Here is a 13041-nt window from a genome sequence, read left to right as displayed (position 1 = left end):
CAACCAGGCGAAGGCGCTTGGGAGAGCGGGTTTGTGCAAACCACGCCCGGCCTTTTAATTTATTTTAATCAACACCGGGCGTGTGCAACAACCCAGGATGGAATAAAACCGTCGATTTAAATAAATCAATAAACAAATAAATAAAAGAGGAGCTAATTCTATTTTATGGTAAAAAAAATTAACATGTTTCACCCGGAAATTATTCTGGTGCAGCAGGTCACTTGGAGTTTTTGCACGGAGCTTGCTTTCTGTTGTCACTGCCAGCTGTTTCGCTGTGTTTCTTATGGAATAAGTGTTTTAATCGTATTTTATTTGCAAACCAGTGTTTTTGTGACAAGCCGTGCTGATGCTTAATACTTAATAGAATCAAGACACCTGGAATTTCGTGGCAAAGGAAGTGCAAATATAAAATGTGTAGGAAGGATCTGTAGATCTGTAGATGCTGGTTTTAAATAATGGTTATGTTTCCTTGATCTTCACCAGAAAAAAAAAACCACACCGCTGTGTATGGAATTATTTCACCCGGCTACCACATCTTGTCCAGACACGCACGGTTCATGGTGTATGTTGGATCTTTGCTAAAATGAGACTGGTGGCTGTACAGAGGACTCTGACTGGGACAATACTTAAACTTGATATAATGAGAATAATGCTTCTGTGGTTGATTTGGGAATCGACCTTTGGGATTTTTTCTCGAGGAGAAATAACAAACTACAAAGCTGCTGCTGAGCCTGAATGCAATTCGATTGATAGTAATTTTTATTCGATTAATGGCGATGATACTTTGGGTTACAGTAAGGTTAATTACAAAAGGTCATCCATGGATGGATGGAATTTAACTTCCCAAAAGTTAATAGGTAAAGTTTATAATTTTCCACGGATATAGAATGAATATTAAAGCCGACTAAGTTATGTTTTAGCCTTAAGTGATTAAGACAATAACAACCTCATTTTGTATTGCCCCACCTTTGGTTTGCAATGTTACAACATTTTGAGATTTAAAAAATCAAGTCTGCAATTTATCCCATCAGATAAAGCATAAAAATAAGTTTACTTTGACACCAAATTCACTTTCATATCTTCAGTATTAAACAAGTTATGGCCATTTTCATACTCGGAAATTATCATATTGTTCCTTATTGCTTTTGCATTGACTTAACACAAAAGCTCTGACCGAGGACAGTCAAAAGCCCATAACTTTCTTAAAAATTAAGAGAACTGAATGACATTTTCAGTTATTATAGATTGAAGCATTCTGAAACAAATATAAAACATCTTACTTGGATGACCTGAAATTAAAGCATATAATTAGTTAATTACCTAATTGTAGTCAATTAAAAAATTGACCGTTGTGACGGAAATAGTAATAAACACCCAGACTGCCTTGAAAATTGAAAAATGTGATATTCTCAAGATCAGAACTTTAATATTATTATATTATATGCTGTAAATCCATAACAGATAGGTAAATAAATTACAATTTCTAGCAATAGACCAAGTCTTTATGGAGAAGATCAGTTACTAGCTGGTACATTGGCATATCATAATCAGTAGCATCATCATACTCCTCAGATTGTAACCAATAAGCAACTCTGTACACCTTGATTTTCCTCAACTACAAGTTTTTGCTCTTCAAACCACGCATGACATGCCTTTCTGCCCACTACTTTCCCATTAAGAATGTCTTGTAGATTCCATTTCTTAAGAAAAGGATAATTTTTTTAAATAGCCTAAGTATCCAAATAACAAACTAATCCCATTCACACAAGAATTCACAATATAACATGAATTTTAAATCTCACTATGAATTCATATGCCAGATGGAAGGAATTTGATGTTTAATTCCCATAAATTAATTAAAAAATTTGCACAATACATGGGACTTAAACTGATATTTAGTATAAAAATATTGACTATGGGTAGACATTAGACAATAACACAAAATATAGATGATTTAAATGCTCTAATGACATGATTGTCCAAAAGAAAAGAGCATTTAAATCATCTTGCGAGTGGGTTTTTCTGGAACGCGATCGATTGGAACGTTGCATTTGCGGTGAATTTGAACCCCATATCGGCAGGAAAAACACTGCCGGTTCGTATGGGGCCCAAATCACATTTTCATAGCGTAAAATTAGATTAAAGCCATCCCAAGAAGCAAGTTTATATGTAAAATACACGACTTACCCTTTGTTTTGTCCCGTTCTTGCGATCCGTCACGTTGTAGGCGTTGAGGGCGTTAGAAGTCGCTTTTTATTTTAATCAAATTATTAAATTGTCTCACGATTAAAACAAAAATCGGGAAGGGAAGTCGGATTGATTATTCTTCAGCAGCTAGCAGCCAGAGGAAATCTGCCTCTGACAGGCAGTAGAAAACTTAATTATAATCCCGCCCCCCTCAAAGGCGTCAAAGTCGCGCACACGGCCAGTGGCAGAACTGCAGCGCCGCTGAAGGTAAGTTTTGTAACATCGCTACTTTGGTGGAAAACATCGCCAAAGGTGTAGAGTACATTGATAATTGTTGAGAAAAGTTTAGTAGTTTCTGTTTGGCTGTTTTCACCAGTATTCCACATCTGACTTTTTTTATTGGAAAATAAAATGGCAGCTTCCTTTATAATGCCCAATGCTAATGCCAAATGTAATATAGTGCCTCAAATTTTAAATTGTTGACGGATAAAACATATAGCACATTTCACAGTTTTGAAATTATGAACCGTGTAAACAGAAATACATATTGAACCTATCATCATCAGCTGCCACTCACTTGCTGCTGATGTCCACTCCAAAATGGAATCTGAAAATAGTGCTGCATTGTTGAAGATTATTTTTTTCTGATGAGATTTCTTATCGAAATATATATATATAAAATTATTAAGGGATTGAACAGGATGGATGTAGGAAAAATGTTCCCAATGTTGGGGGAGTCCAGAACCAGGGGTCACAGTTTAAGAATAAGGGGTAGGTCATTTAGGACTGAGATGGGGAAAAACTTTTTCACCCAGAGAGTTGTGAATTTATGGAATTCTCTGCCACAGAAGGCGTGGAGGCGATCACGGTGACGCAACGGTTGAGTTGCTACCTTACAGCGAGTACAGCGCCGGAGACCCGGGTTAGATCCTGACTACGGGTCCTGTCTGTACGGAGTTCGTACGTTCTCCCCGTGACCTGCATGGGTTTTCTCCAAAATCGTCGGTTTTAGTTTAGTTTAGAGATCGTACGGAAACAGGCCCTTTTGACCCACCAGGTCCGCGCTGACCAGCGATCAATGCACATTAACCCACTAGGGACATTTTATACTTTTACTAAGCCAATTAACCTGTATGTCTTTGGAGTGTGGGAGGAAACCGAAGATCTCTGAGAAAACGCTCGCAGGTCACGAGGAGAACGTACAAACTCCCACACTAAAGACGTACAGGTTTGTAGGTTAATTGGCTTGGTAAATGTAAAAATTGTCGCAAGTGGGTGCAGGATTGTGATAATGTGCGTGGATCACTGGTTGTCTTGGACCCGGTGGGCACTGTATCTCTAAACTAAACTTTAAAAAAAATTAAAATAAAATTCAAGGGATGTATTCAAGAAAGAGTTGGATATAGCTCTCGGGGCTAATGGAATCAAGGGATATGGGGAGAAAGCAGGAAAGGGGTACTCATTCTGGATGATCAACCATGATCATATTGAATGGCGGTGCTAGCTCGAAGGGTTCTGGCTTACTCCTGCGCCTATTTTCTATGTTTCTATGTTAAATCAAGGCTTTGTTGACTAATAGACGGACACAAAAGGTTTTATGGTGATAGTACAATTGAGTTATCTATTATTCTGGTTAATGCTTTCACCTACCAACTTCAATAAAACAGAATATCTAATGAATGCATTAAAGCTCTTTTTCCAGGAAAATTGGCCGCGTAATTTAATAGGTTAAGAATTAGAATTGGGGTAGATCATTTGGTTCCTTGTTCCTGCTTTGTGAATAAATAAGAATATGGCCTTTATCTCACCACTACTTTCATTAATTTTCCTTGATTACATTAATATACAAACATATCACCTTTAAATATAATCAACAACAAATCCTTCACAGCTCTCAGGTAATAAATTCCAAAGATTCAAAACCCTCTGGGTTTTATCATCACCATTCCATAAGATGTTTTTATTTTGAGACTGCAGCCCTTATTTTAGGCACTCAGGCCAGAGGAAATGTCAGCTGTGCATCTGGTCTTTTAATTCCATTTTTAGGATCTGGGCAGTATCGACAAGACTTATTTATAGCCCATCGCAAACTGTCCTGTCGAAGGTTAAGGTGACTTGTCTTTTTGAACTGCTGTAATTCCTCTGGTGTAGATATTTCCACATTTGTACATTTCAATTAGATAATCTTTTTCAAATTCGAGAGTACAGGCCATAAATGCTTAATCCATCCTTGTATGACAAACCTCTGCATCCAAGGAATCGGAACAGATTTCAACTCATATTTGTAATTATAATTTAGTTTAACTTTGACTGCGAACACAACTTACTCCAGCAATTATTAACGCATCTGTGTGGGTGATAAATCCTGTCTACAGTTCCTGGGCAAACGCTGTGGTATTTGCCTTGCATCTCCAGAAATTGCACAATTTGTTCGTTCTTGTCATTGATTTTTGTGGATAAGTTGTTTTGTTGAGGAAGCACTTTCTCCTTCTCAGCACCTACAACATTTCTAGCACGGTGAACATTCTCATTCCCACTACTGGGAATCAAATGGAGTTTGGTTTTAATGGAATGTTGTTTCCAGCCATACTGTGTCATGTTATTTCTGAGGATTTGGGCAAAATAGCATGTGGAACCAATGTGGCCTGTGGAAGTAGTTTAGTATTTATAGGTAGCTATCTTTACAAACCTTTTATTTCTTTGTTATACCCATAGTATATTAATATATGTGAGAATTATTTATTTTAACTAAAGTACATTGACCTTCCCTCTTCTTCACTGGGATTCTCAATTCTCTTTACATGCTTTCCCCTTTCTTTCTCTGCACTCTCCCCTATATATTACCCTCTCTGCCCATTTCCTTAGCTCACTTTCCCTCCTTTCTCTTGTAACTTCTCTTCCTCTTTCTCACTCTTGTTCTTTTTACCCATCTTTATTCTGTTTTTTCCCCCAATCAGTGAACAAACTGGAAAAATAATGCATTCACTTGGAAAAGCTGCAGTTTTAAATATTGTTCATGTGCAAGATCAGGAAAGAACTTGCTCTGTTGAAATCAGTTTTTCTAACCAATATAATATTTAATCTTAGAAATATTCTGGCATTTTGATATTTATTTTGAAAATTAACTTTTATTTTTATTACAGACTCTTTCCCACTTGATTCTATCAAACAAAATTATGTACGTCAAGTAAGAGATTGTATTTTTTCTGCGATTCAGCCAACACCCTTCAAGTCTGCGGTTACACTGGCAGCAGTATCAAAGGTTGGCTTAGTTCGTCATAGTCTTTTTGTGTATCTTTATCAAAAGATTGTTAAGTAGATTAAACGAACGCTTACATTGTCATTGGTTCTGTATTAAATTTGTATTATTTTAATTGAGCATCAATATACATAAAAGTGATGCGACTTAAGAATTGAACTATTACACTTGTGATGATGTGATCCAGCTCTCCCCCTTTCTAAGCTGGCTCATGTCTTGTTTACCAACTTTGCTGAGATCATGGGAACAGGATTTAGCCATTTATCTTTTAACCCGTTCTGTCATTCAATTGGACCATAGTTCATTCCATTTATTGGTATTGGTTTATTATTGTCGAGTACACTGCGATTCAGTGGAAAGCTTTGTTTATGTGTGATCCACTCAAATACTCAAATCATGCAAGACATGAGTACAATCGAGCCATACACAAGTATACAGGTGGTGCAGGGAGAAAAATACCAGAGTGCACAGCATTATGGCATTGCGGTTACAGACTTTATATGACTTTGTTCCCATTCCCTTAATACTCTGGGCTGACATAATGCTAACAATTTTGTTTTGTAAGTTAGTAAGTAAGTAAGTTTATTGGCCAAGTATTCACATACAAGGAATTTGCCTTGGTGCTCCGCCCACAAGTAACAACATGACATACAGTGACAGTTATGAATGACTCACAAAACGCTAAACATTAATAATAATCAAACATTAATGATAAAACACCATTGATCAAGCATGTGAACCAACAAAATACCAGATCAAAGGGAGGCTACAGATTTTTCAATTTGTCTTCTTTGATGAAATAAAAGAACGGTTGATTCTAGACCCATATGAAATAAATGGTGCTGAAATATCCAATTATCTCATTCTTATGAGGACGATATCTGAAGGTCATATTACTTTTTGCGTTACAAATCTGACTACTTGTTTTAAACTCTCATCCAGAGTTGGGCTGGAGGGTCTGTTTCCATGCCATATAGTCATATGATTATGCTTGAGTTGGATCTGAAAATATGTCTGCTTCAGCTGAAATTTCATTCAGCTAAAACTTACTACATATTTACATTAGAGTACAATTGAATGAAAAATGGGCTAAAAATTAATATAAATGATTGCACTCCATTGAAAGCAAACTTGCATCATATATTATAAGTCAGCATGGTTTTGTTAAGGGGAGGTCTTGCCTGACAAATCTGTTGGAGATTTTTGAGGAGGTAACAAGCAGAATAGACAAAGAAAAGTTGGTGGATGTTGTTTACTTGGATTTTCAGAAGGCCTTTTATAAGGTAAGGCTGCTAAACAAGATAAGAGACCATGGTATTAGGGGCAAGGTACGAGTATCGATAGTAGAAACATAGAAACATAGAAATTAGGTGCAGGAGTAGGCCATTCGGCCCTTCGAGCCTGCACCGCCATTCAATATGATCATGGCTGATCATCCAACTCAGTATCCCGTACCTGCCTTCTCTCCATACCCTCTGATCCCCTTAGCCACAAGGGCCACATCTAACTCCCTCTTAAATATAGCCAATGAACTGGCCTCGACTACCCTCTGTGGCAGGGAGTTCCAGAGATTCACCACTCTCTGTGTGAAAAAAGTTCTTCTCATCTCGGTTTTAAAGGATTTCCCCCTTATCCTTAAGCTGGGGGGGAAATCCTTTAAAACCGTAGATTGGATGATTGGCAGAAGGCAAAGAGTGAGTATAGAGGGAGTCTTTTCTGGTTGGCTGCTGTTGACCAGCAGTGAGCTACAGAGGTTGATGTTGGGTCTGCTACTTTTCATTTTATGTTAATGATCTGGATGAGGGAATTGGCAGTTTGTGACCCAAGTTTATGGATGATATGATATGGAAGATAGGTGGAGGGGCAGGTAGTGTTGAGAAAGCAGGAACTGCAGAAGGACCTGGACAGGTTGGGATAGTGGGCACAGATAGTGGCAAATGGAATGCAGCACAACAGAGTGTATGGTCATGTACTTTGGTAGAAGGAATAAGTTGCAGACTACTTTCTAAATGGGGAGAGGATTCAACATTTGAAGGTGCAACGGGACTTGAGAGTGCATGTGTAGCATTCCCAAACGGTTAATTTGCAGGTCGAGTCAGTGGTAAGGAATGCAAAGTTAGCATTCATTTCGAGGCTAGAATATAAAAGCAAGGATATAATGCTGAGGATTTATCAGGTGCTCGTGAGGCCACATTTGGAATATTGTGAACAGTTTTCGACTCCATATCTGAGGAAAGATGTGCTGCTTTGGCGAGGGTCCAGGTCTATGGGGGCAGCTCAGTGGCGTAGAATTAGAGCTACTGCCTCACAGCGCCGGAGTCCTGGGTCCAATCCTGATCTCGGGTACTGTCTGTACTGAGTTTGAACATTCTCTCTGTGATCGCGTGGGTTTTCTCTGGGTGCCGACAGTGGGTTTTTCCCACATTCCAAAGACGTGTAGGTTTTGTAGGTTACTTGGCTTTTGTCAATTTTCCCGAATGTGTTGGATAGAACTAGTGTATGGGTAGTTTCTAGCTGGTCGGTGCTGACTCTATAGGCATAAGGGCCTGTTTCCAAGCTGTATCTCTAAATTAAACAAAACTAAACTGAGGAGGTTCACAAGAAAAATCCTGGGGATGATTGGGTTAACCAATGAGGAGCATTTGAAGGTTCTAAGCTTGTGCTCGCCAGCTCTAGAAGGATGAGGGGGATTCTCATTGAAATCTGCAAGATAATGAAAGGCCTAGATAGAGTGAACATGGCAAGGATGTTTCTAATAGCCCCAGAAATAGTGGATGCATTAGTGATAATTTTTCAAAACTCTTTAGATTCTGGAGTAGTTCCTGAGGATTGGAGGGTAGCTAATGTAACACCACTTTTTAAAAAGGGAGGGAGAGAGAAAACGGGGAATTACAGACCAGTTAGTCTAACGTCGGTAGTGGGGAAACTGCTAGAATCAGTTATTAAAGATGGGATAGCAGCACATTTGGAAAGTGGTGAAATCATTGGACAAATCAGCATGGATTTATGAAGGGTAAATCATGTCTGACGAATCTTATAGAATTTTTCGAGGATGTAACTAGTAGAGTGGATAAGGGAGAACCAGTGGATGTGTTATATCTGGACTTTCAGAAGGCTTTCGACAAGGTCCCACATAAGAGATTAGTATACAAACTTAAAGCACACGGTATTGGGGGTTCAGTATTGATGTGGATAGAGAACTGGCTGGCAGATAGGAAGCAAAGAGTAGGAGTAAACGGATCCTTTTCACAATGGCAGGCAGTGACTAGTGGGGTACCGCAGGGCTCAGTTCTGGGACCCCAGCTATTTACGATATATATTAATGATTTGGACGAGGGAATTGAATGCAACATCTCCAAGTTTGCGGATGACACAAAGCTGGGGGGCAGTGTTAGCTGTGAGGAGGATGCTAGGAGGCTGCAAGGTGACTTGGATAGGCTGGGTGAGTGGGCAAATGCATGGCAGATGCAGTATAATGTGGATAAATGTGAGGTTATCCACTTTGGTGGCAAAAACAGGAAAGTAGGTTATTATCTGAATGGTGGCCGATTAGGAAAGGGGGAGATGCAACGAGACCTGGGTGTCATGGTACACCAGTCATTAAAAGTAGGCATGCAGGTGCAGCAGGCAGTGAAGAAGGCGAATGGTATGTTAGCATTCATAGCAAAAGTATTTGAGTATAGGAGCAGGGAGGTTCTACTGCAGTTGTACAGGGTCTTGGTGAGACCACACCTGGAGTATTGCGTACAGTTTTGGTCTCCTAATCTGAGGAAAGACATTCTTGCCATAGAGGGAGTACAGAGAAGGTTCACCAGACTGATTCCTGGGATGTCAGGACTTTCATATGAAGAAAGACTGGATAGACTGGGTTTGTAGTCGATAGAATTTAGAAGATTGAGGGGGGATCTTATAGAAACTTACAAAATTCTTAAGGGGTTGGAGAGGCTAGATGCAGGAAGATTGTTCCCGATGTTGGGGAAGTCCAGAACAAGGGGGCACAGTTTAAGAATAAAGGGGAAATCTTTTAGGACCGAGATGAGGAAATCTTTTTTCACACAGAGAGTGGTGAATCTCTGGAATTCTCTCCCGCAGAAGGTAGTTGAGGCCAGTTCATTGGCTATATTTAAGAGGGAGTTAGATGTGGCCCTTGTGGCTAAAGGGATCAGGGGGTATGGAGAGAAGGCAAGTACAGGATACTGAGTTGGATGATCAGCCATGATCATATTGAATGGCGGTGCAGGCTCGAAGGGGCTAATGGCCTACTCCTGCACCTATTTTCTATGTTTCTATGTTTCTAGTAATGGAAGAGGTTAGAACCAGAGGGCGCAACCTCAGAATAAAAGGACGTACCTTCAAAATTGAGGCGAGGAGGAATTTATTTAGCCAGGGCCTGGTGTATCTGTGGAATTCATGGTCACAGACAGCTGTGAAGGCTAAGACATTGGTTATTTTTAAGGCAGAGATTGATAGGTCCATGATTAGGATAGGCGTCAAAGGTTACAGGGAGAAAGCGTAAGAATGGGGTTGAGAGGGTAAAATTGATCAGCCATGATTGAATGGCGGTGTAGAGTTGATGGGCTGAATGGCCTAATTCTGCTCCTATGACTTATCAATACATATTAATTTCTACCAATGAGCAGTTGTGATACAATATATTCACACTTACAGCTCCATAAGTTCATAGTGTTTTACAATATTACATGCTTTTTTAATACAGCTATTTAAAAAAAAATCATTTGCAATCAGTAAACTGAAAAATCCAGCTTGATTACACAAAGCACAATAACTGCTCTGTAATACTTAACTCTATTTTTATTAGGAAGTTGTGGAAGACCTTTTGGACTTGGATGTGTCATTAACAAAGACCAAGGAGTTTATACAATTTGTTAGTGGTGCCAAAGTTCTGCCTGGATCTATCTCTCTAGCTCATAGATATGGTGGTCATCAGGTAAAATGGATTCATATTATGATAACAGTTGCAAAATTTTAAATGTAATTTGGCTTAATTGTTATACCTATATTTATTTTTTGAAAGAGGTTCAGTGATGTAGTTAGTTGTGCTGCTGCCTCACAGCTCCAGTGACCCATGTTCAAATTTCGTATCCAATGCTTCTGAGAGGAAATTGTGCATTCTCTCTTTCTTTCCAAATCCCAAACATGCGATGGTTGGTAAGGTTTAGGTGTGTGTAAATCTGGAGGGATTTAATCGAATATAGAAAAGCTAACTGGGATTTTTTTGTGATTACTTGCTCTGTTATAATCAATACATCAATGTGGCTTCCAGCTGTGGTGTAAAGAAATTTAATAAATATGGAAAATTATGATATTCAACAAGGTGAGGAGTAATGATGCTTAGAACTTCAAGAGCCCCAAAGAGGTCTTTGGTTCTGTGTTAGGCTAATTTGGACTGTATTGACAAATCGTAGTGTCAATCACTGTATATCTGACCAATAAAATAGACATAACTATAGAAGAGAAGTATAATTTTAAAAATAAATAATGGAAATACATGTACAAAATATTCATCAGGCCAAAAACAGAAAAATATTTGCAATTTAGTATAAAGTAGATAACTACTATGTTTGCAAAGTGATAAGAATTCTCAATTATATGTGAAATGTAGTATGTGGGTAAGACATTTACTTTGAATAAATTGCAGGAGAAATCTAGAACATGAAACAGTACAGCACAGGAAGAAGCCCTTAGGCCAACAAATTTATGGGCTGATTAAGATGAAATTTTAAACTAATCCCAACTGTCTGTACGTGATCCGTATCCCTCTATTCCCTGCTTGCTCATATGCCTATCATCATCATCATCATCATCATCCTTTATTGTCATCTTGCAAAGCAACAGTTGTACAGTGCAAAATGAGAAGCCGTTTCCCAGGGAATACCGGAGCATCGCACATAAAACTTAAACATTTCACGCATAAAATAAAAACAATAAAAAAACAATCCAGTTCCTGATAAAAGTACGAATAGTTAAAAAAAAGTGCAGGTAAAAACAGCAACATTAAAATACAAGTAAAAACAGTCATAAAATGTCCAGGGCAGCTGATTTAAGTGGCCAGAGCCAGTGCCAGAGTTATTACTCAGTGCCAGTTATTAAATTGTCAGTGCAAAAGCAGCAGAATCAGGTGGAGTGACTGTTTAGCAGCCTCACAGCCTGTGGAAGGAAGCTGTTTAGCAGTCTGGTTGTCCGGGCTTTGATGCCTGTCTCTTGAACATTGCAATCATATTGGCTTCTACCACCTCCCCCGGCAGTGTGGTCCAGGTATCTACCACTCTCTGTGTTTAATTTAAAAAAAAATTAAAATTGCCTTGCAGATTTTTTTATTTTTCCTCTCGCACCTTAAAGGTATTTCATCCAGTGTCTGACTTTTCCACCAATGGGGAAAAAAAATTTGCCTGGCTATCCTATCTAAGTCTGCTTTTTATTGGGCTAGAGCCTTTCATATTAATTTGAGCTGAAATGGGAGAAGGAAAAAAGAAGTTCAGATGTAAAAGCATCAGCATTGTAGAAATCCCATGGAATATTATTTGAATGAAAAGAACCATTAAAAAAAGTGAAGGTACACAAAAATGCTGGAGAAACTCCAGTCTGAAGAAGGGTTTCGGCCCGAAACGTTGCCTATTTCCTTCGCTCCATAGATGCTGCTGCACCCGCTGAGTTTCTCCAGCATTTTTGTCTACCTTCGATTTTCCAGCATCTGCAGTTCCTTCTTAAACATTAAAAAAAGTGATTTGAAAAAAACATACAGTATCAATATATTCTCTTAAAGTTCTATCATGGTATATTTCTTGTAAATTAGATTCAATGAGTCATGCAGCAGAGAAACAGAGCTCCAGCCCAACTCGTCCATGTTGACCACGATGCCTCATCTAAGTTAGTCCCATTTATCTGTAATTTGCCCATATCCCCCTAAACCTTTCCTGTCCATCTACCTATCCAAATGTTGTTATTGTCACTGCCCCAAATACTTCCACTTGCAACTCAATCCATATACCCGTCGTCTTCTGTGTGAAAACTTTCCCTGTCAGGTTCCTATCAAATCTTTCCCCTCTCACCTTAAACCGACAGTGTCCTCCATAATGTTTGGGACAAAGACCCATCACCCATCATGAGTATAGAAGCTGGGATGTAATGTTAACATTGTACAAGGCATTGGTGAGACCAAATCTGGAGTATGGTGTACAATTTTGGTCGCCCAATTATAGGAAGGATGTCAACAAAATAGAGAGAGTACAGAGGAGATTTACTAGAATGTTGCCTGGGTTTCAACAACTAAGTTACAGAGATAGGTTGAATAAGTTAGGTCTTTATTCTCTGGAGCGCAGAAGGTTAAGGGGGGACTTGATAGAGGTCTTTAAAATGATGAGAGGGATAGACAGAGTTGATGTGATCAAGCTTTTCCCTTTGAGAATAGGGAAGATTCAAACAAGAGGACATGACTTCAGAATTAAGGGACAGAAGTTTAGGGGTAACATGAGGGGGAACTTCTTTACTCAGAGAGTGGTAGCGGTGTGGAATGAGCTTCCAGTGGAAGTGGTGGAGGCAGGTTCGTTGGTATCATTTAAAAATAAATTGGATAG

The 13041-nt window shown here is 38.9% G+C and overlaps 1 protein-coding gene across 4 annotated transcripts in view; it reads left to right on the top strand.

Annotated features, from left to right (window-relative positions):
• Nucleotides 1-127: 127 nt before the first annotated feature.
• LOC116968981 (protein adenylyltransferase SelO-like) overlaps nt 128-13041 on the top strand; it is a 69089-nt gene continuing 56175 nt past the window's right edge. For 3 of the 4 annotated variants that reach the window (XM_033015982.1, XM_033015970.1, XM_033015975.1), the window contains exons 1-3: nt 128-857; nt 5331-5449; nt 10266-10394. In XM_033015982.1, coding sequence (XP_032871873.1) covers nt 440-857; nt 5331-5449; nt 10266-10394 — 666 coding nt within the window. In that variant the 5' untranslated portion in view covers nt 128-439. The remainder of the gene's footprint in view (nt 858-5330; nt 5450-10265; nt 10395-13041) is intronic. The other variant, XM_033015964.1, reaches the window with a different exon arrangement.

This window comes from Amblyraja radiata, chromosome 2, assembly GCF_010909765.2.
Source record: "Amblyraja radiata isolate CabotCenter1 chromosome 2, sAmbRad1.1.pri, whole genome shotgun sequence".
Taxonomy (NCBI): domain Eukaryota; kingdom Metazoa; phylum Chordata; class Chondrichthyes; order Rajiformes; family Rajidae; genus Amblyraja; species Amblyraja radiata.
The sequence above is the reverse complement of the archived record's forward strand: the minus strand, read 5'-3'. Positions and strand labels throughout refer to the sequence as shown.